At 41.4% G+C, this 21,936-nt stretch overlaps 1 protein-coding gene across 1 annotated transcript; it reads right to left on the bottom strand.

The window, feature by feature from the left end:
- Positions 1 to 1,127: 1,127 nt before the first annotated feature.
- Positions 1,128 to 3,502, bottom strand: LOC114889272 (eotaxin-like). The gene is made up of 3 exons (XM_029212384.1): positions 3,373 to 3,502; positions 2,064 to 2,175; positions 1,128 to 1,666 (listed from the first exon to the last, which is right to left on the bottom strand). The coding sequence occupies exons 1-3, from the start codon at positions 3,446 to 3,448 to the stop codon at positions 1,561 to 1,563; spliced, it is 294 nt and encodes a 97-aa protein (XP_029068217.1). The 5' UTR covers positions 3,449 to 3,502; the 3' UTR covers positions 1,128 to 1,560.
- Between the last annotated feature and the right edge of the window lie 18,434 nt (positions 3,503 to 21,936).

The raw sequence follows: 21,936 nt of genomic DNA, 5'->3' as shown, positions 1-21,936 counted from the left end.
GCTAGATGGGCTGCTGCCTGATTCATGAATTGTTGAATAAAGCCAATTTGACCTTTAAACTTTTTCAGTAGAATTTTTGTTATTTAACAACCTCATGCCTATACATTGCCAGAGATTACTGGCTGTTCCCCCTTACCCCTCCCACTCCAGCCCATAGAGGTGTTTACTGAAGAAGCCCCACCGATCATGGCACTCCCCTTCCCCATTAAATCAAAACTTTCAATGTCTGTTAGCACTAGGGTGACCAGATGCTCTGATTTGCCAGGGTCGGTGTTAATTTATATCTGTTGTCCCAGCATAATTATTAATGGTGCCTCCTTTTATTCTCAAACGTGCCCTAATTTGGGTGATAAAAATGACATGTTCATCTTACTTATGACTATCCGAATGGAGCATAAACTCCCCACCTTCACAGACTGGCCTCAAGCTTCCTTCTCAAATTTCCCCATCACTTCACACAGACTCCAATCTAACATCTTCCCAGTGGGCCTCCACCCAACTTGATAAACACATTATAATCCCCCCCGCTTCTAGGCATTCGCTCAAACTATACCTGTCTCCTTTCTGCCTGGCCTGAAAGAGCTTTCAAAGAGCCCCTGCACTTGTCCATCCATGAAGACCTGGTTTAAGTTCCAGGATGAAGCCTCCTTAAGTGCTGATAAAGTCTTAGTCTAAATAAACCTCTTGTCAAGGGTTATCTAGGCTTCCTCTGACTTCCTAATGTCTCTTTTCTGTTTATCCTGGGTTGGAGGATGATCAGAGGAGTAATGTCAGGCACAGGGAGAATATCACAGGCTGTTGCAATGGGTCATGGGAGAGATTTGGGGCAAGCATGGCGCTGGCCAGGCAAGGAATAGTGGTGAGAGTCCTGCTGAATAAGAGACAAGCACCTGGGGTCTGGGAAACCTCTCTTGGGGACTGGAATTAGAGGGATGGAAAGGGTTTGTCTAGTCTTGTCAGTTTTACCCTGAATCTCATTGAAGACCAGCAGAACTAAAAGGCCATTTCTCAGGAACACAGTTCCCGCCCCCATAACCATACCTCTCACCCCTACTTCCATCTTTCTCCCTCCCAGCTCAATGTAGATTCCCCACAAAATATACAAAATATACGACTGCTGACTGTAAGAAAAAATATTTTTTCTGAATTCTTAAAATAACATGTATTTCCATTTAACATTATGAGCCACATCTTTGGTTCACAAGAGCAATGTCTTCTTAAAAATACAAAACATTTTCGTATCGATGATCCTTGCCAGGACCCTTACAAGATTCAAGGGAATTAAAGAGGAGAGAGACAACATTACTCATACATTGCAGGGGATTGAATTGGGGCTCACAGAGGGGGAGGGACCCAACCAAAGCTTTACATTTTAAAAGTAACAACAATTCATGGCAGAGAATTTTTTAAAAAGTCAATAACTTATATGCAATATTTTTTTAAATTATTAAATAAAAGCCATGCCTTTTGGAATGAGATTATCTCAGAATACATCTTAGGAAGACCGGGAGAATGAATCAAGCATTTTGAGGCTCTGGTTTGGTTTTAAAAGGTGAATATTTATGGCTTTAAAGTTTGGGCTTTTTGGTCCAGGTACTTCATGGCATCCTGGACCCATTTCTCCTGGAGATCAACACAGATCTTCTTGTCCTGCTTGGTGCTGAAGCTGTGGGAGAGAGGGAAAGAACTTATTAAGGATCCTCTTTGAAACTTGTGCCAATTTAATCCTGAACCTTCCAGGACCATCTGCCATGGGATGAAGGAGTTGCCATGAGAGCAGAAGAAGGAGATAGAGGAAGGGTGGGATGCTGAGGGTCAGTGGCTGCTCTTGATGGCTCAGTAAAGCCATTCTTGCTCTTGACTCGAAGGGACTGGTATGACCTGAACAAACTTCTAGGCAGGGAACTAGAGGGAAAATTTCCTGTTGTGAAAACTCATGGATTGGATTATAGAGATGGAACTCTCTAAGTGTAAGGCTCCAGTTAACTCTAATGCAGTTTCAAGAGCTCTATCCCCCAGAAATGAAATTTTGGGCTGGGAGAAGGTAGGTTTTGTCTACTTACATCACAGCTTTCTGGGGACATTTGCTGTTGGTGATTCTTCTGTAGCTCTGCAGTCGCTGAATGGGGATCTTCCTTCTGGCCATATTAAAGCAGCAGACAGTTGGGACAGAAGCTGAATTGGGGAGAAATGAATAGAAAGACTGAGCACTAATGATATGTAGATAATTTTTAAGCATGACTTTGTAAGGAAAGAAATTTCAGGAAGGCAAGGAAATGTAAGAGATAGAGGCAGAATCCATCTGCTCCGAGGTCCTGTACCTCTGCCTTTGATTTGGTGTCCCCAGCTGTACAGTAGGGACCCATCGCTACAGGCAAGGATATGGAAAAAGCTTGGTCAATGCAATAAGCTCCAACTTTGTCATTACGAAGAGCTATGTCACTAAGGGATAGTCATAATACTGCTCATCAAATACTCTCCATTCTCTGCTTTCTGGACGCATGGCAGACTTGCAAGTCTTGGCCACTTTTGGTTGATTGGAACCATTAACTGGTTTTGAGCAATAAGTGAGAAGACAAAGTGACAAGTATCATTTCTAAGGTAGCTTTTGTAATTGTCAGTGCAAGACCCTTGAGAGCTTTCTTTTCCTTCATTTACAGTAAGCAGCAATGTTCCCAATCCATCAATTGCCCCATCAATCCAGAATCCTGAGTATATGAAGTCAAAGCTCTAGCCAATACATTATAGATATTTAGTATGAGTAAGAAATTAACCTTTGTTGTTTTAAGCCCTTGATAATTTAGGATTGTTTGTTACCACAGCATGCCTTGTCTTATCCAGACTGCTACATGCAGAAAATCTAAGTCATCAGAAAATGAAAACATGAGTTATGATACAAACATATAGATACAATCACAACACTTCACCTTGATAGATTCCCCTGGGACCTCATTCCCTTCCTCTAACCACTGTTTCTGAAAACTGTCTTGGGATCCAGTAAAATTTTGGGGTGTACAGTCAAAGCATTTTTTTTCTCTCCACCACTGACAAAAATGCCCCCTGTGCCTGCAATAAGAGAGGGTCTTTCTTTTGTGTGCCCCCATCCCCAAACATGCGAAAGCAGCCGGATTATGGATGGACACAACATCACTCTCAATATTCATGTCAGGAAAGAACGTGGGGACTGACCTCAGTAGCCTGGGTTTCTAGTTCTGGCTCTTTCTCTGATTGTGAGGTCGGGGCTCTTCTTGTCCACTCATGGGACCCGTTTTCCCGTCTTTAAAATGACGGGGTCTGCAGCAAGTCTCTGCAGATTCTTGCTGATCTGACAGTTCTGGTGGTGATCAGCTTTGCCTTAGAGAAGGGACTTACCTGGCTGAGCCAGCACCTGGGTGCTGAAGACGGCTGCTGTGAGCAGCAGACACAGAAGTGCTGCAGAGACCTTCATGTTGAGCAGGGAGGTTACCAGCTTCAGCCTGAGAGCTGTTGGTTTCTGGGTTTGTCTCAGCCTCTCTGCAGCTCTGGCTGCTCTACATGCCTTTTAAAGACAGCACAGGGTGTGGGAGCTTCCAGGGAAACCTTTGCTTGGCCAGGGTCATGAACAAATTGTGATAAAGGCAGGTCCTGTATTGCTGTTCCAGATCCCAGCAAGTTAACAGGACATAAGAGGCAAACGCATTTTTTCATTCTTGCATGTTTTTGGAATGACTGAGCACAGATGGTAACCTAGAAGGTCATTTTTACAAGCTCTGCTTTCTCTGACATGAACCATCTGCAGTGGGGGAAGAGTCAGGGAGACCAAGGGCATGAAGAGATGAGGAGATTCAAGTACCTTCCCTGGTCCCTGTGTTCACATGGTGGTCTTTAGGATTTTAGAGGCCGGAAAGGGACCCTAAAACTTCTGCTAGGCTCCCATCCAAATACAGAGAGATCTCAGCAGCTCTGAACATTGCTTGGTCTCTGGGAACCCAGGAATTGTAGCACATGAGAAACTCACCCCATAATTCAATCTAGTGGTCACAGAATCTTAGTGCCCTGGAATTTTAGTGTTATAGGACATCAGAACTGAATATTTCTTATTTATCTTGACTCCCTGTGCATTCTTTACTCAGTTTTGTTAAGGAAATTTGACAAATAAACATTGTATATATTGAAGGTGTACAGCATGATGGTTTGATATTCACATGCATTATGAAATGATTATTGCAATTAAGTTAACTCACACATCCATCACCTCCATCACCACACATAGTTAACTTTTTGGGGGGCGTGCATGGTGAGAACACTTCAGATCTACTCTATTAGCAAATTTCAAGTATATAATATGGTATTATTAACTAGTCACCTTGCTGTACATTAGACCCCAGAACTCATTCATCTTATAACTGAATGTTTGTACCCTTTGACAAACATCTCCCCAGAAATACAAATCAAAACCATAATGAGGTATCACTCCACACCTCTTAGGGTGGCTTTTATAAAAAATACAAGGCACAGTAAGTGTTGGCGAGGATGTGGAGAAAAGGGAACCCCTGTACGCTATTGGTGGGAGTGGAAATTGGTGCATCCCCTATGGAAAACAGTATGGAGGTTCCTGGGCATTTCTAAGCTATTTGCTTAGCCGCTAAAGCATTTTCCAAATGAAATCAAATAGCCAAAGCTTGTTCATCAAATACACTGTAGTGGATTGGGTCTGTCTGAAGCATAATAGTTAGCCCACATGCCCTCACACCCCAAGGATTCAAGGAACACATTTGGAAAACCAGCAATCTAGTTCAACCTCACTCCCTGAGCACACATTGCAGACAAAGGGCCCAATGGCTAAAAATATCAAAGAGAAAGAGACAAGAACCTACATGTATCCCCTTCATGCAGAACACTAGGCCCCCTAGTAGGAGATGGTGCAAGAGGAGGTCATTATTAACGGGGTCTTTTAATGAGGTCCTTAATTAAAGTCTTTAATGGGGTCACTGCGGTGAATACAGAATTGAATACTGGTATGGAGGCACTGCAAGGCCATTTCCGGGCTTTTCCTTTACACTCCCCTATCAGATTGGTACAGGTGGCGCAGAGAGGTGTGTTGAGAAGGACTCTGAGGCCTTGCCTTGCATTAGCAGATGACAGTGATGTGGCTGACTGGTCATGTCCATCATGGACATGAGATTAAGAGAGTCCACTTACTGGCCTACATGCTCTCTCAGCTCCCATCTAGAGTAACTGGTCTACAAGTACCTAAAAAGGAATTAAGCAGAGACCAGGAAATCTGGATTTTCCTTACTCTTTCCTGCTCAGCTCCAGATGAAGTGGTCTAGCGTGGTCTCTGGAATCAGGATCCTGAGTTTCGGTGATGGTTCTGCCACTAATTAGCTTGGATACCATGGACAACTTACTAGCCACTCTCTGCTAGGTTAAGATGGGAATAATAATCATGCCTACCTTAGAGAATTGTTGGGTGACATAACTGAGTTAATATATATATAAAGTGCTCAGTGGAGTGATCACTCTGTTACTCTGTAAGTGGAAATTCCTATATATTTGTGTTTAGAAATGGGGCAGATTTTGTGGGCCAGGGGATGCTAGAAAAGGACCTTGAGTCTGATCATATGGTTTCGTCAACATCTTCTCCCCAGTTTTCCCAACTGCTTCCAAGTAAAGGCATGTTATGCTAGGGACATTCTCCAAGAATGCCTGAGTTACACTAGTGGAGGAACCAAGCTCTTCAAAGCTGTGTCAATACAACAAGTTTGGAACATTCAAACATGTTTGGCTGACAAGGTTGAGTGATTATGTCCTCTTAGGAGGAATAATTTCATAACTCTCCTGGGTTTTTAGAGGGCCCTATTAGCAAGGAACTTTACATTCTTGTGTTTCCCTTCAAAGCTCTGGATTTCATCTGGAGCAGAGAAACCTCAGTAGGTAGAAATAAATTAAATCTTTAAACATTTAAGTTCAGTAGCTGTTTTGTCCAGTTGCCCGGCTGTCTCTTACAAGTGGGGACAGCTTCACTGGCTGTCACGTCTCTCTTCTTTGGAAGTTTGTCACTCAGTGGTGATGTGAGCTGGATCCATTACTCGCCTCTGGCCTGGAGCCTGATAAATGTGCGGCTTTGGTCAGGAATGACTCTGAGTGATGGGCAGAACGTGGGTCCCCGCCCTGTGAAATCTGACCTTCCTGAGTGTTTCCCAAAGAATGACTGATGATCAGTGGACAAGGATCCCAGGAAGCCGGACTCCTTGTTTGTTTTGCAGCTCTGCTCCAGATTTCCTCTAATAATGCAAAGTTATACACAGAATTGAAAGAGACATTAACATTCATTTTATTCCAATCCTTTCTTAAAAAAAAAAAAAGAATAGAGACCTTAAGCTTGGGGACCACTGACAAAATCCCTAAGGCAACATGGTGTGTTTTATTTTTTATTTTTATTATTTTTTTAACATCTTTATTGGAGTATAATTGCTTTACAATGGTGTGTTAGTTTCTGCTTTATAACAAAGTGAATCAGTTATACATATACATATATCCCCATATCTCCTCCCTCTTGCATCTCCCTCCCATCCTCCCTATCCCACCCCTCTAGGTGGTCACAAAGCACCGAGCTGATCTCCCTGTGCTGTGCGGCTGCTTCCCACTAGCTATCTATTATACATTTGGTAGTATATATAAATTCATGCCAACCTCTCACTACATTCCAGCTTACCCTTCCCCATCCCCGTGTCCTCAAGTCCATTCTCTACATCTGCATCTTTATTCCTGTCCTGCCCCTGGGTTCTTCAGAAACATTTCTTTTTTTTTTTTTTAGAATCCATATACATGTGTTAGCATATGGCATTTGTTTTTCTCTTTCTGACTTACTTCACTCTGTATGACAGACTCTAGGTCCATCCAACTCACTACAAATAACTCAATTACGTTTCTTTTTATGGCTGAGTAATATTCCATTGTATATATATGGCCACATCTTCTTTATCCATTCATCTGTTGATGGACATTTAGGTTGCTTCCATGTCCTGGCTATTGTAAATAGAGCTGCAATGAACATTGTAGTACATGAGTCTTTTTGAATTATGGTTTTCTCAGAGTATATGTCCAGTAGTGGGCTTGCTGGGTCATATGGTAGTTCTATTTTTAGTTCTTTAAGGAACCTCCTTACTATTCTCCATAGTGGCTGTATCAATTTACATTCCCACCAACATTGCAGGAAGGTTCCCTTTTCTCCACACCCTCTCCCACATTTACTGTTTGTAGATTTTTTTGTAATGGCCACTCTGACCAGTGTGAGGTGACACCTCATTGTAGTTTTGATTTGCATTTTTCTAATGATTAGTGATGTTGAGCATCCTTTCATGTGTTTGTTGGCAATCTGTATGTCTTTGGAGAAATTCTATTTAGGTCTTCTGCCCATTTTTGGATTGGGTTGTTTGTTCTTTTGATATTGAGCTGCATGACCTGCTTGTATATTTTAGAGATTAATCCTTTGTCAGTTGCTTCGTCTGCAAATATTTTCTCCCCTTCTGAAGGTTGTCTTTTCATCTTGTTTAAGGTTTCTTTTGCTGTGCAAAAGCTTTTAAGTTTCATTATGTCCCATTTGTTTATTTTTGATTTTAGTTCCATTGCTCTAAAAGGTGAGTCAAAAAAGATATTGCTGAGATTTATGTCATAGAGTGTTCTGTTTATGTTTTCCTCTAAAAGTTTCATAGTGTCTGCTCTTACATTTAGGTCTTTAATCCATTTTGAGTTTAGTTTTGTGTATGGTGTTAGGGAGTGTTCTAATTTCGTTCTTTTACATGTAGCTGTCCAGTTTTCCCGGCACCACTTATTGAAGAGGCTGTATTTTCTCCACTGTATATCCTTGCCTCCTTTATCAAAGATAAGGTGACCATGTGTGCGTGGGTTTATCTCTGGGCTTTCTATCCTGTTCCATTGATCTATATTTCTGTTTTTGTGCCAGTACCACACTGTCTTGATTACTGTAGGTTTGTAGTATAGTCTGAAGACAGGGAGCCTGATTCCTCCAGCTCTATTTTGCTTTCTCAAGATTGCTTTGGCTATTCGGGGTCTTTTGTGTTTCCATACAAATTGTGAAATTTTTTTCTTCTAGTTCTGTGAAAAATGCCAGTGGTAGTTTGATAGGGATTGCAATGAATCTGTAGATTGCTTTGGGTAGTAGAGTCATTTTCACAATGTTGATTCTTCCAATCCAAGAACATGGTACATCTTTTCATCTGTTTGTATCATCTTTAATTTCTTTCATCAGTGTCTTATAGTTTTCTGCATACAGGTCTTTTGTCTCCTTAGGTAGGTTTATTCCTGGGTATTTTATTCTTTTTGTTGCAATACTAAATGGAAGTATTTCCTTAATTTCTCTTTCAGATTTTTCATTATTAGTGTATAGGAATACAAGAGACTTCTGTGCATTGATTTTGTATCCTACTACTTTACCAAATTCATTGATTAGCTCTAGTAGTTTTCTGGTAGCATCTTTAGCATTCTCTGTGTATAGTGCCATGTCATCTGCAAACAGTGACAGCTTTACTTCTTCTTTTCTGATTTGGATTTATTTTATTTCTTTTTCTTCTCTGATTGCTGTGGCTAAAACTTCCAAAACTATGTTGAATAATAGTGGTGAGAGTGGGCAACCTTGTCTTGTTCCTGATCTTAGTGGAAATGCTTTCAGTTTTTCACCATTGAGAACGATGTTGGCTGTGAGTTTGTCATATATGGCTTTTAGTATGTTGAGGTAAGTTCCCTCTATGTCTAATTTCTGGAGGGTTTTTATCATAAATGGGTGTTGACTTTTGTCAAAGGTTTTTTCTGCATCTATTGAGATGATCATATGTTTTTTCTCCTTCAGTTTGTTAATATGGTGTATCACATTGGTTGATTTGCATATATTGAAGAGTCCTTGCATTCCTGGGATAAACCCCACTTGATCATGGTGTATGATCCTTTTAATGTGCTGTTGGACTCTGTTTCCTAGTATTTTGTTGAGGATTTTTACACCTATGTTCATCAGTGATATTGGCCTGTAGTTTTCTTTTTTTGTGACATCTTTGTCTGCTTTTGGTATCAGGGTGATAGTGGTCTTGTAGAATGAGTTTGGGAGTGTTCCTCCCTCTGCGATATTTTGGAAAAGTTTGAGAAGGATAGGTGTTGGCTTTTCTCTAAATGTTTGATCGAATTCGCCTGTGAAGCCATCTGGTCCAGGGCTTTTGTTTGTTGGAAGATTTTTTATCACAGTCTCAATTTCAGTGCCTGTGATTGGTCTGTTTATATTTTCTATTTTTTCCTGGTTCAGTCTTGGAAAGTTGTGCTTTTCTAAGAATTTGTCCAATTCTTCCAGGTTGTGAATTTATTGGCATATTGTCGCCTGTAGTAATCTCTCATGATCCTTTGTATTTCTGCAGTGTCAGTGGTTACTTCTCCTTTTCTATTTCTAATTCTATTGATTTGAGTCTTCTCTCTTTTTTTCTTGATGATTCTGGCTAATGGTTTATCAATTTTGTTTATCTTCTCCAAGAACCAGCATTTAGTTTTATTGATCTTTGCTATCTTTTCCTTCATTTCTTTTCCATTTATTTCGGATCTGATCTTTATGATTTCTTTCCCTCTGCTAAATTTGGGGGGTTTTTTGTTCTTCTTTCTCTAATTGCTTTAGGTGTAAGGTTAGGTTGTTTATTTGAGATGTTTCTTGTTTCTTGAGGTAGGATTGTATTGCTATAAGCTTCCCTCATAGAACTGCTTTTGCTGCATCCCATAGATTTTGGGTCATCGTGTTTTCATTTTCGTTTGTTTCTAGGTATTTTTTGATTTCCTCTTTGAGTTCTTCAGTGATATCTTGGTAACTAAGTAGTGTATGTTTAGCCTCCATGTGTTTGTATTTTTTACAGATTTTTTTCATGTAATTGATACCTAGTCTCATAGCGTTGTGGTCAGAAAAGATACTTGATGTGATTTCAATTTTCTTAAATTTACCAAGGCTTGATTTGTGACCCAAGATATGATTTATCCTGAAGAATGTTCCATGAGCACTTGAGAAAGTGTATTCTGTTGTTTTTGGATGGAATGTCCTATAAATATCAATTAAATCCATGTTGTTTAATGTATCATTTAAAGCTTGTGTTTCCTTATTTATTTTCATTTTGGATGATCTGTCCATTGGTGAAAGTGGGGTGTTAAAGTCCCCTACTATGATTGTGTTACTGTCGATTTCCCCTTTTATGGCTGTTAGCATTTGCCTTATGTATTAATGTGCTCCTTTGTTGGGTGCATAAATATTTACAATTGTTTTATCTTCTTCTTGGATTGATCCATTTATCATTATGTAGTGTCCTTGTCTCTTGTAATAGTCTTTATTTCAAAGTCTATTTTGTCTGATATGAGAATTGCTACTCCAGCTTTCTTTTGATTTCCATTTGCATGGAATGTCTTTTTCTATCCCTCACTTTCAGTCTGTATGTGTTTCTAGGTCTGAAGTGGGTCTCTTGTAGATAGCATGTATATGGGTCTTGTTTTTGTATCCATGCAGCCAGTCTATGTCTTTTGGTGGGAGCATTTATTCCATTTATATTTAAGGTAATTATTGATATGTATGTTCCTATTACCATTTTCTTAATTGTTTTGGGTTTGTCATTGTAGGTCTTTTCCTTCTCTTCTGTTTCCTGCCTAGAGAAGTTCCTTTAGCATTTGTTGTAAAGCTGGTTTGGTGGTGCTGAATTCTCTTACCTTTTGCTTGTTGTAAAGGTTTTAATTTCTCTGTCAAATCTGAATGAGATCCTTGCTGGGTAGAGTAATCTGGGTTGTAGGTTTTTCCCTTTCATCACTTTAAATATGCCCTGCCACTCCCTTCTGACTTGCAGAGTGTCTGCTGAAAGATCAGCTGTTAACCTTATGGGGATTCCCTTGTATGTTATTTGTTGTTTTTCCCTTGCTGCTTTTAATATTTTTTCTTTCTATTTAATTTTTGATAGTTTGATTAATATGTGTCTTGGCGTGTTTCTTCTTGGATTTATCTTGTATGGGACTGTGTGTTCTTCCTGGACTTGATTAACTATATCCTTTCCCATATTAGGGAAGTTTTCAACTATTATCTCTTCAAATATTTTCTCTGTGCCTTTATCTCTTCTTCTTCTGGCACCCCTATAATTCGAATGTTGGTGCGTTTAGTGTTGTCCCAGAGGTCTCTGAGACGGTCCTCAATTCTTTTTTTTGTGTGTGTGTGTGTGGTACACGGGCCTCTCACTGTTGTGGCCTCTCCCGTTTCGGAGCATAGGCTCCAGACACGCAGGCTCAGCGGCCATGGCTCACGGGCCTAGCTGCTCCGCAGCATGTGGGATCCTCCTGGACCGGGGCATGAACCCACGTCCCCTGCATTGGCAGGCAGACTCTCAACCACTGCACCAACAGGGAAGCCTGCGGTCCTCAATTCTTTTCATTCTTTTTTCTTTATTCTGCTCTGCAGTAGTTATTTCCACTATTTTATCTTCCAGGTCACTTATCCATTCTTCTGCCTCACTCTGTCATTGATTCCTTGTAGAGAAGTTTTAATTCCATTTATTGTGTTGTTTATCATTGTTTGTTTGCTCTTTAGTTCTTCTAGGTCCTTGTTAAACGTTTCTTGTATTTTCTCCATTCTATTTCCAAGATTTTGGATCATCTTTACTATCATTCCTCTGAATTCTTTTTCAGGTAGACTGCCTATTTCCTATTCATTTATTTAGTCTGGTGGGTTTTTACTTTGCTCCTTCATCTGCTGTATGTTTCTCTGTCTTCTCATTTTGCTTAACTTACTCTGTTTGTGGTCTCCTTTTTGCAGGGTGCAGGTTCATAGTTCCCCTTGTTTTTGGTGTCTGCTCCCAGTGGGTAAGGGTGGTTCAGTGGATTGTGTAGGCTTCCTGGTGCAAGGGACTGGTGCCTGTATTCTGGTGGATGAGGCTGGATCTTGTCCTTCTGGTGGGCAGGACCACATCTGGTATTGTGTTTTAGGGTGTTGTGAACTTATTATGATTTTAGGCAGCCTTTCTGATAATGGGTGGGGTTGTGTTCCTGTCTTGCTAGTTGTTTGGCATGGGGTGTCTAGCACTGTAGATTGCTGGTTGTTGAGTGGAGCTGGGTCTTAGCATTGAGATGGAGATCTCTGGGAGAGCTTTCGGCATTTGATATTACATGGAGCCGGGAGGTCTCTGGTGGACCAATGTCCTGAACTCGGCTCTCCCACCTCAGAGGCACAGGCGTGACAGCTGGCCAGAGCACCAAGACCCTGTCAGCCACACGGCTCAGAATAAAAGGGAGAAAATGGAAAGAAAGAAAGAAAATAGAATAAAATAAAGTTATTAAAATAAAAAATAAATATTAAAAATAAAAGAATTAAAAAGTAATTTAAAAAAAGAAAGAAAGAGCAACCAAACCAAGAAAACAAATCCACCAATGATAACAAGCCCTAAAAACTATACTAAAAAAACAAACAAAAAAACGGACAGACAGAACCCTAGGACAAATGGTAAAAGCAAAGTTACACAGACAAAATCACAGAAAGAAGCATACTCGTACACACTCACAAAAAGAGAAAAAGGAAAGAATATATATATAGTTGCTCCCAAAGTCCGCCGCCTCAATTTTGGGGGGATTCGTTGTCTATTCATGTATTCCACAGATGCAGGGTACATCAAGTTGATTGTGGAGCTTTAATCCGCTGCTCCTGAGGCTGCTGGGAGAGATTTCTCTTTCTGTCCTTCGCTCGCACAGCTCCCGGGGCTCAGCTTTGGATTTGGCCCCGCCTCTGCGTGTAGGTCGCCTGAGGGCAACTGATCTTCGCTGAGACAGGACGGGGTTAGAGGAGCAGCTGATTCGGGAGCTCTGGCTCACTCAGGCCGGGGTAGGGAGGGGCACGGAGTGCGGGGCGAGCCTGCGGCGGCAGAGGCCGGCGTGACGTTGCACCAGCCTGAGGCGCGCCGTGGGTTCTCCCGGGGAAGTTGTCCCTGGATCCCGGGACCCTGGCAGTGGCGGGCTGCACAGGCTCCGCTGAAGGGGGGTGTGGAGAGTGACCTGTGCTCGCACACAGGCTTCTTGGTGGCTGCAGGAGCAGCCTTAGCGTCTCATGCCCGTCTCTGGGGTCCGCGCTGATAGCCGCGGCTCGCGCCTGTCTCTGGAGCTCATTTAGGCGGTGCTCTGAATCCCCTCTCCTCACGCACCCCGAAACAATTGTCTGTTGCCTCTTCGGCAGGTCGAGACTTTTTCCCGGACTCCCTCCCGGCTAGCTGTGGCGCACTAATCCCTTCAGGCTGTGTTCACGCCGCCAGTCCTCCCCCTGGGATCCGACCGAAGCCCGAGCCTCAGCTCCCAGCCCCCGCCTGCCCCGGCGGGTGAGCAGACAAGCCTCTCGGGCTGGTGAGTGCCGGTCGGCACCGATCCTCTGTGCGGGAATCTCTCCACTTTGCCCTCGGCACCCCTGTTACTGTGCTCTCCTCCGTGGCTCTGAAGCGCTCCCTCCTCCCACCCCCCGTCTCCACCAGTGAAGGGGCTTCCTAGTGTGTGGAAACTTTTCCTCCTTCACGGCTCCCTCCCAGAGTGCAGGTCCTGTCCCTATTCTTTTGTCTCTGCTCTTCTTTTTTCTTTTGCCTTATCCGGGTATGTGGGGAGTTTCTTGCCTTTTGGGAAGTCTGAGGTCTTCTGCCAGCGTTCAGTAGGTGTTCTGTAGGAGGTGTTCCACATGTAGATGTATTTCTGATGTATTTGTCGGGAGGAAGGTGATTGCCACATCTTACTCTTCTGCCATCTTGAAGGTCTCTCCTCACGTGGTGTGTTTTAGGGTAAGCTGATTCTAGAACGTCTGTCTTGTGAAAATTTTAGCACAATGAAGTCCCTGGACCTGGTTTTCCCTCATGCAAAATAGGGTCTGTTACCTCTCTTTCTCAAGGGTCACTGAGACCAAGTGTGCAGTTTCTTGTTACTTTTGGAGGAAAATTACCTTCCAATATATGTTAGTAGAAAAGTTCTAACATGTCTATGGGCTTCCTGGGTGGCGCAGTGGTTAAGAATCCACCTGCCAATGCAGGGGACACGGGTTCGAGCCCTGGTCTGGAAAGATCCCACATGCTGCGGAGCAACCAAGCCCGTGCACCACAACTACTGAGCCTACGCTCTAGAGCCTGCATGCCACAACTACTGAAACTCTTGCACCTAGAGCCCGTGCTCTGCAACAAGAGAAGCCACTGAAATGAGAAACCCATGCACCGCAGCAAAGAGTAGCCCCTGCTCAACGCAACTAAAGAAAGCCCACATGCAGCAACAAAGACCCAACACAGTCAAAAATTAATTAATTAATTAATTTTAAAAAATTCTAACGTGTAGCATATAGCAAGTTCTCAATAACAATGCTAACTTCAGTAATCTATGCAAGCTACCATATTATTTCACTTCAAATGTGTTGACTCATTGAATCCTCCCCAAAAACCTACCTACGTAGGTATTCTAATTAAGTCCATTTTAAAGATGAGAAAACAGAGGCTTAGGGAATTTAAGTGACTTCCTCTCCTGTGAAATCATTTATGAAAGTGAAGCCTGCTTCTCAGAGTTGCTCTGAAAAAAACCCTTATATTTAAAAGACATTATTTTTTATTTGCATTTCTCTAACAATTAGTAACGTTGAGCATATTTTCATGTGCTTTTTAACCATCTGTATATCTTCTTTGGAGAAATGTCTATTTAGATTTTCCACGCATTTTTTATTGGGTTGTTTGTTTTTTTGATATTGAACTGCATGAGCTGTTTGTATATTTTGGAGATTAATCCCTTGTCGATTGCTTCATTTGCAAATATTTTCTCGCACTCTGAGGGCTGTCTTTTCATGTTGTTTATGGTTTCCTTTGCTGTGAAAAAGCTTTTAAGTTTCATTAGGCCCCATTTGTTTAGTTTTATTTTCATTACTCTAGGAGGTGGATTGAAAAAGATCTTGCTGTGATTTATGTCAACGAGTGTTCTGCCTATATTTTCATCTAAGAGTTTTATGGTATCTGGCTTTACACTTAGGTCTTTAATCCATTTTGAGTTTATTTTTTGTGTATGGTGTTAGAGTGTGTTCTAATTTCATTCTCTTACATGTAGCTGTCCAGTTTTCCCCAAACCATTTATTGAAGAGACTCTCTTTTCTCCATTGTATATTCTTGACTTCTTTGTCATAGATTAGGTGACCATAGGTGCATGAGTTTATCTCTGGGCTTTCTATTCTGTTCCACTGATCTATATTTCCGTTTTTGTGCCAGTACCATACTGTTTTGATGACTGTGGCTTTGTAGTATAGTCTGAAGTCCAGGAGCCTGATTCCTCCAGCTCCATTTTTCTTTCTCAAGATTTTGACTATTCATGATCTTTTGTGTTTCCATACAAACTGTAAAATTTTTTGTCCTAATTCTGCGAAAAATGCTATTGGTAATTTGATAAGGATTGCATTGAATCTGTAGATTGCTGTGAGTGGTATAGTCATTTTAACAATATTGATTCTTCCAATCCAAGAACATGGTATATCTCTCCATCTGTTTGTGTCATCTCTTATTTCTTTCATCAATATCTTATAGTTTTCTGGGTATAGGTCTTTTGCCTCCTTAGATAGGTTTATTCCTAGGTATTTTATTCTTTTTGATGTGGTAGTAAATGGGATTGTCTCCTTAATGAGGTATCACCTCACACTGGTCAGAATGGCCATCATCAAAAAAATCTACAAACAAATGCTGGAAAGGGGGTGGAGAAAAGGCAACACTCCTACACTGTTGGTGGGAATATAAACTGGTACAGTCACTATGGAGAACAGTCTGGAGATTCCTTAAAAACTAAAAATAGAGCTACCATATGATCTAGCAATCCTACTCCTGGGCATATAACCAGAGAAAACCATAATTTGAAAGGATACATGCACCCCAATATTTACTGCAGTACTGTTTACAATAGCAGGGACATGGAGGCAAGCTAAATGTCCATCAACAGAGGAATGGATAAAGAAATTGTGGTGCATATATACAATGGAATATTACTCAGCCATAAAAAGGAAAAAATAATGCCATTTGCAGGGACATGGATGGACCTAGAGATTGTCATACTGAGTGAAGTAAGTCAGACAGAGAAAGGCAAATATCATATGATATCACTTATATGTGGAATCTAAAAAAAGGCTATAAATGAACTTATCTACAAAACAGAAATAGAGTTACAGAGGTAGAAAATAAACTTATGGCTACCAGGGGTGTAAGAGAGGGAGGGATAAATTGGAAGATTGGGATTGACACGTACACACTACTATATATAAAATAGATAACTGATAAGGACCTACTGTATAGCACAGGGAGGGATGTCTACTCAATACTCTGTAATGGCCTATATGGGGAAAGAAACTAAAAAAGAGTGGATATATGTATATGTATAACAGATTCGTTTTGATGTACACCTGAAACTAACACAGCCTTGTAAATCAACTATACCCCACTAAAAATTATAAAAATAAATAGATAAATAAAAGACCTTATATTTAAAAGTCTTGTATTTAAAAGACTCTTATTGTTTGTTATTTTATCTCATATAGTCCTTTTGGAGCAAAATCAACTTCAATCTTTCGTACAGAGGGTAAAACTGAGGCACAGAATGCTGGAAGAATTTTCCTGAGCCATTGCTCACAGTACAGCTAGCCTATGCTTCAACAATAACAGTCATGAAAATCTCAGTAGCTTATTGCAACATTTATTTTCTGTTTATGTCACAGCCTGATATTGGTCAGTTTGCCTTGTCAAGAGTGCTCTCTTCTGAGGAGTGACTAAGATCCAGCTTGCTTGTAAATTACAGCCACCATCTGGAACACGCGGCCTCCAAGTTCACTGAGGCAGGGAGAGAGAGAGTGGATAGATTGTGTAGGATGTTTTAAAGAACCAGGCATGGAAGCGGTTTATATCACATCTGTCTACGTCCTGTTGACCTTCATGCATCACATGACTAGTCTAAGTGCAAAGGAGGCTGAGAAATGCAGAGGAGCACATGAATTTTGATTAGGGCTAATAGTTTCTATCATAGTCTGTCCTTTGCTCACTTCCTTCTCAACATAGGTTAACACAATTAACCTATCCCCGAGAGAGACAACCCAAGGTCCTATGTAGTCATTGCATCAACCTATATGTCCAGGATCTCTGGATGGCAGGTGGTCCTCTCTGTCAGGTGAAGATACAGATATATTATGTCCAGTGACCTGTGAACTAAAAAGACAAACTGTTTGCCCCTAATGTAATCTATCAAGTTTGCAGAGGACAGGCTACTTGCCATCAACACCCTCATTCATGGAGGGGAAGACGGTAGACCCCAGTGGACAGTACTCTGTAGCAATCCTTCAGTCCTTCAGGAAGAGTTTGGAAAAGTCTCTCACCCTTGATGAGGCTTGATTCTGCAATCTGAGGAGTCTCTTTTGACTTTCTGATCCTGGCTCCTGATTGCCTCTGTGAGGACCCTCCTTTCACATTATTCCCCTTGGCCACCTTTGAAGTGGGTGTGGAAGAGAGACATGATCTTCTATGGGGGCTCTGCAGCCTTCGAAGACTGCTTGCTGCACTGTGGTATTTGGAGTTTGTTTTCATCTTGAACTGTCAATGGCTTCTCTCTTTGTTGTTTTTTCCAGTCCAAGCTCATGCATTCACTGTTTCAATGGCAAATATAGTATAATTCTCTTGATAACTTAGTAGGCTGATACCTTTCCACTCAGTCAATTTCATATGCCAACAACCACAGCCCAAGTTTATTTCTGGATAAACTTCTCAAATGGTTTCTGCTTTTTCTTCTCCCTCTCTCTCTTTCTCTTTCTCTCCCTCTTCTTAATGGGGCTTGAAATGGCAAGGCAACAACTTCAATCTGATTTTGCCCTAAGTCACTTCATCCAACTAGGAGTTCTTTTTCTGAATTTTATTACTAAAATCCTTTTACTTTTTCCCCTTAAATTCCTTCTTTTAAGGTTTGGGACCCAGAAACAGATGGCTTTCCCAACAATCTCAGGTCCTGGATCTGGAGACTTTATTCTATTTCATTTCTACTTTAAAACTTGTCTTTTCTGAGCTCATCTCTATCTTGCAATGCTTTAACAAATGAAGACAAAAACAACCAATATATGACTAATGTACATTTTTCATACTCTCTCCTAGAGATTGTCTAGGAGAGATTGTCAGTGCACCCATGAGTGTCAAAGCTTTGGTGTTTGAGTTTTCTTGTCCTGACATCCTGGACCCATTTCTGCTTGGGGTCAGCACAGAGCTCCTTGGCCAGTTTGGGCTTGAAGCTGTGGAGCTACAGTTTCAGCAGACAGGACCTCACAGCTTTGACCCTTTGTAACATGAACCTCCATCTCTTCACCCTGAGATATTAGCTTCCTTGCTGCTGCTGCTGAATGTCTAATCAATACCACACATTTTAGGTTTTTAATGGCAAATCAGTGAGGTAGAGGGGAGAGGAGCGCCCTGTAGTTTTTAGGGTACTGATGTGATGTGTCCAAGGGTCTGCATTTAAATCCCACTTTTATTAAATTAATTAATTGAATTAATTCCATGTCACATTAAATTAGAATATTACTTTTAAAAATATAAAATATTACGGAAGAAAAACTATGATTCAAATTATTACGCAACGCTCACATTCTTTAGAATTATAATAAAATTATCTCAGAATGCATCTTGGGAAGGATAGGAATATAAATTAATTGTTTCTCAGGTGCCAGCTTGGCTTCAGTGCACCCATGAGTGTCAAAGTTTTGGTGTTTGAGTTTTCTTGTCCTGACATCCTGGACCCATTTCTGCTTGGGGTCAGCACAGACCTCCTTGGCCAGTTTGGGCTTGAAGCTGTGGAGGAGAGACGGCACAGTTAGATGGGGAGCCTTGAGTATTCAGGCGTGGGAGTGTAACCTACTGTATAGGAAACATGCCTGGCCCGATAGTCTGGATGATGGAGCTGCCCCAGGGATGGAGGGGGAAGAAGGGGCCTCAGGAGAAGCAGCTGCCTTTGCTGGTCCAGGGGAAGCCATCCTGGCTCCTGGATGAAGGAACTGTAGAGCTGAACCAATGACTGGACAGGACTTGGGAGGGAGAAGTCTCTTTATTTTCTTGAATTCAGTTTTCCCAACGGAAAATTTCTACGATTGGATTAGAGATGGTTTAAAGCATCTCCAACTCAGTCTGATAATAACCCTATCCACTGCCCCAGGGGAAGAAGTCAGGACCGAGGGTTGAACGTGGGTGGTCGTGGTTCACTCACATCACAGCTTCCTGGGGACACTGGCTGCTGATAATTCTTTTGTAGCTCTCCATCTTCTGGATGGGGATCTACTTATCAGTGAGTCTATAGTAGCAGGTGGTTGAATGATTAATTCCTTCTGAGTGAAACAAGAGAAAGGCTACTTAGACTGTGTTCCGGGGCTTTCTGTTTATAAAGTAGAGAACCATAGAAGGCGGAGTCAAAGAAAAGGGAAACTGCCCATCCTAAACCCAGTGATCTGCCCTTTGAAGTGTTCCTTAAACTCTCCGTCTCACTTGCATGCGCTGTGAAGTGGGAGGGCACCATCACCAAATGAGAGGAGAAGAACTGACGGCAACTCTGGGCTGACATGCTTGGAGGGGCGAATAGAATATTACAATTCCTTAGGGCAAGAAGACCTCAGGTATGGGTCCTCTATTAGGCTCCAGCCAATCTATGCCCAGTCATGAGTTCTCCTGATACCCACCGCCTCTGCAGAGCTACGTCACTGGAGTCCAGATTCTGGGTCTCCTCCTTTGCCCTCCACCATATCTGGAAATATTCTGCACACCCACTGGTACAGACCCTCTCTCTTTGATATCTTGGTCCCCAAACACTGCTGAAAGGAGCCAGGGTAGTAACTGCACTGGGATCATGTTTCCAGAGCTGGAGTTCTGGAAGGAGCTGAATTTGGTGTCCACAGCTGGAATCCCCATCCTGGCTTTGCCCAGGAGCAGCCATGCAGTCAGGCTTATTCCTTCTCCTTCTCAGACTTTTCGGATCTTGTAAAAACAGTTGTTAAAGTGAGAGTGTGGGTACCCTTCTGCTCTGAAGGCCCATCATGACCTAGAGATGGGGTGATGTGCTTCAAAGGGAAGAAGAGGGGGTTTTGCATGGCTGAGGGAGCACCTGGGTGCTGAAGGCAGCTGTTGTGAGCAGTAGACCCAGAAGGACTACTGAGACCCCTATGTTGGGGGGTGAGGATTTCAGCTTCACCATGGCAGTTGCTGGTTTCTGAGTTGATCTCAGCCTCTCTTCCCCTCTGGTGGCTCTGCCTACATTTTATAGAGAGCACACAGGAATAGGGAGAAAGTCAGTGGGTGAGAGGCCCTCATTCTTCTGGATGAATCACAGCATGGAGTAATAAATCAGCCGAGCCATCAACCTGCCCTGAGGAAGCTGTTAGGAGATGAAAGAGAAAAGTGTGAGTTGATGCAGGCCTGTTTTCCTTCTAAGATAAGGAGCGGTAGGGGAGGTAGGGGCTATACCCAGTCAGACCACAGGATGTGACCTCTGGCTATTATTAAGGGTCCTGCTTTTTGAAATAAAACACTTTCTGTAGAACAAGGAAGGAGGTAGGGATACCAAGGCCAAGGAGATGAAAGGAATTTCCCCATTTTCCTTTTAGGCTCCCAGGTGCAAGGCTAGGGAACATAGACCATGTATCTTAATGTAAGGAGTGTAAAAGAATTTGCAGACACGTTTTAAAACCATTGTTTTAGCTTACAGCCTTACACTGTTGGGTGTATGTTAACTGTGGGCTTGTCATCTATGGCTTCTATTATGTTGAGGTATGTTCCTCTTATACCCCTATCGTTGAAAGTTTTTATCATGAAAGGATGTTGTATTTCATCAAATGCTTTTTCTGCATCTGTTGAGAAAATCGTGGTTTCTATCTTTCATTCTATTAATGTGGTGTATCACATTTATTGATTTGTGTATGTTGAACCATAGTAACGTCTCAGGGATAAATCCACTTGATCGTGGTATAAAATCCTCTTAATGTGGTCTTGAATTCAGCTTGGGATATTTTGAGGATTTTTGCATTTATATTCATCAGGAACGTGGGCTGTAGGTTTCTTTTCTTGTAGTGTCTAGCTTTGATATCGGGTAACGCTGGCCTCGTAAAATTAGTTTGAGAGTGTTTCCTCCTCTTCAAATTTTTGGAAGACTGTGAATAATTGGCATTAATTCTTCTTTAAATGTTTGGTAGAATTCATCAGGGAAACCTTTTAGTCCTGGGCTTTTCTTTGTTAGAAGATTTTCGATTGCCTATTCAATCTCCTTATTATTGGTCTGTTCAGATTTTCTATTTCTTCGTGATTTGGTTTTGTTAGGTTGTAAGTTTCTAGGAATTTATCCATTACTTCTAGGTTATCTAATTTGTTGGTGTAAATTGTTCATGTAGTCCCTTATGATCTTTTGTATTTCTGTGGTATTTGTTGTAATGTCTTCTTTTTAATTTCTGATTTTATATTTATTTGAGTCTTCTATTTATTTGAGCCTTCTTTCTTCTTTTTCTTAGTTTTCTCAGTGTAACTAACTGTCAACTTTTGTTTATCTTTTAAAAAAAAAAGACAACAGCTCTTAGTTTTGTTGATCTTTTCTGTTGTTTTTCTGGACTCAGTTTAATTTATTTCTGTTCTGATCTTTGTTATTTCCTTTCTTCTGCTAGCTTTGGGCTGAGTTTGTTCCTCTTTTTTCTAGTTTCTTAAGATGTACAGTTAGGTTGTTTACTTGAGATTTTTTTTTTCTTGATGAAGGCCTTTATCACTATAAACTTCCCTCTTAAGAGTGTTTTTGCTGCATCCTATAAGTTCTGGTATGTTGTTTTTCCATTTCCACTTGTTTCAAGATTTTTTTTTTGATCTCCCTTTTGATTCTTCATTGACCCATTGTTCACGAGTGTGTTGT

The sequence above is a fragment of the Monodon monoceros genome, unplaced genomic scaffold, assembly GCF_005190385.1.
Source record: "Monodon monoceros isolate NGI ecotype Baffin Bay Population unplaced genomic scaffold, NGI_Narwhal_1 Super_Scaffold_9, whole genome shotgun sequence".
Lineage (NCBI taxonomy): Eukaryota > Metazoa > Chordata > Mammalia > Artiodactyla > Monodontidae > Monodon > Monodon monoceros.
This window is presented reverse-complemented; position numbering and strand designations above follow the sequence as displayed.

Coding starts and splice junctions, on each gene's coding strand:
- LOC114889272 (XM_029212384.1), bottom strand. CDS start 3,448: ATGAAGGTCTCTGCAGCACTTCTGTGTCTGCTGCTCACAGCAGCCGTC. Junction 2,176..3,372: donor CCAGGTGCTGGCTCAGCCAG/GTAAGTCCCTTC, acceptor TCCCCAATTCAG/CTTCTGTCCCAACTGTCTGC. Junction 1,667..2,063: donor TGTCCCCAGAAAGCTGTGAT/GTAAGTAGACAA, acceptor TCTCTCCCACAG/CTTCAGCACCAAGCAGGACA.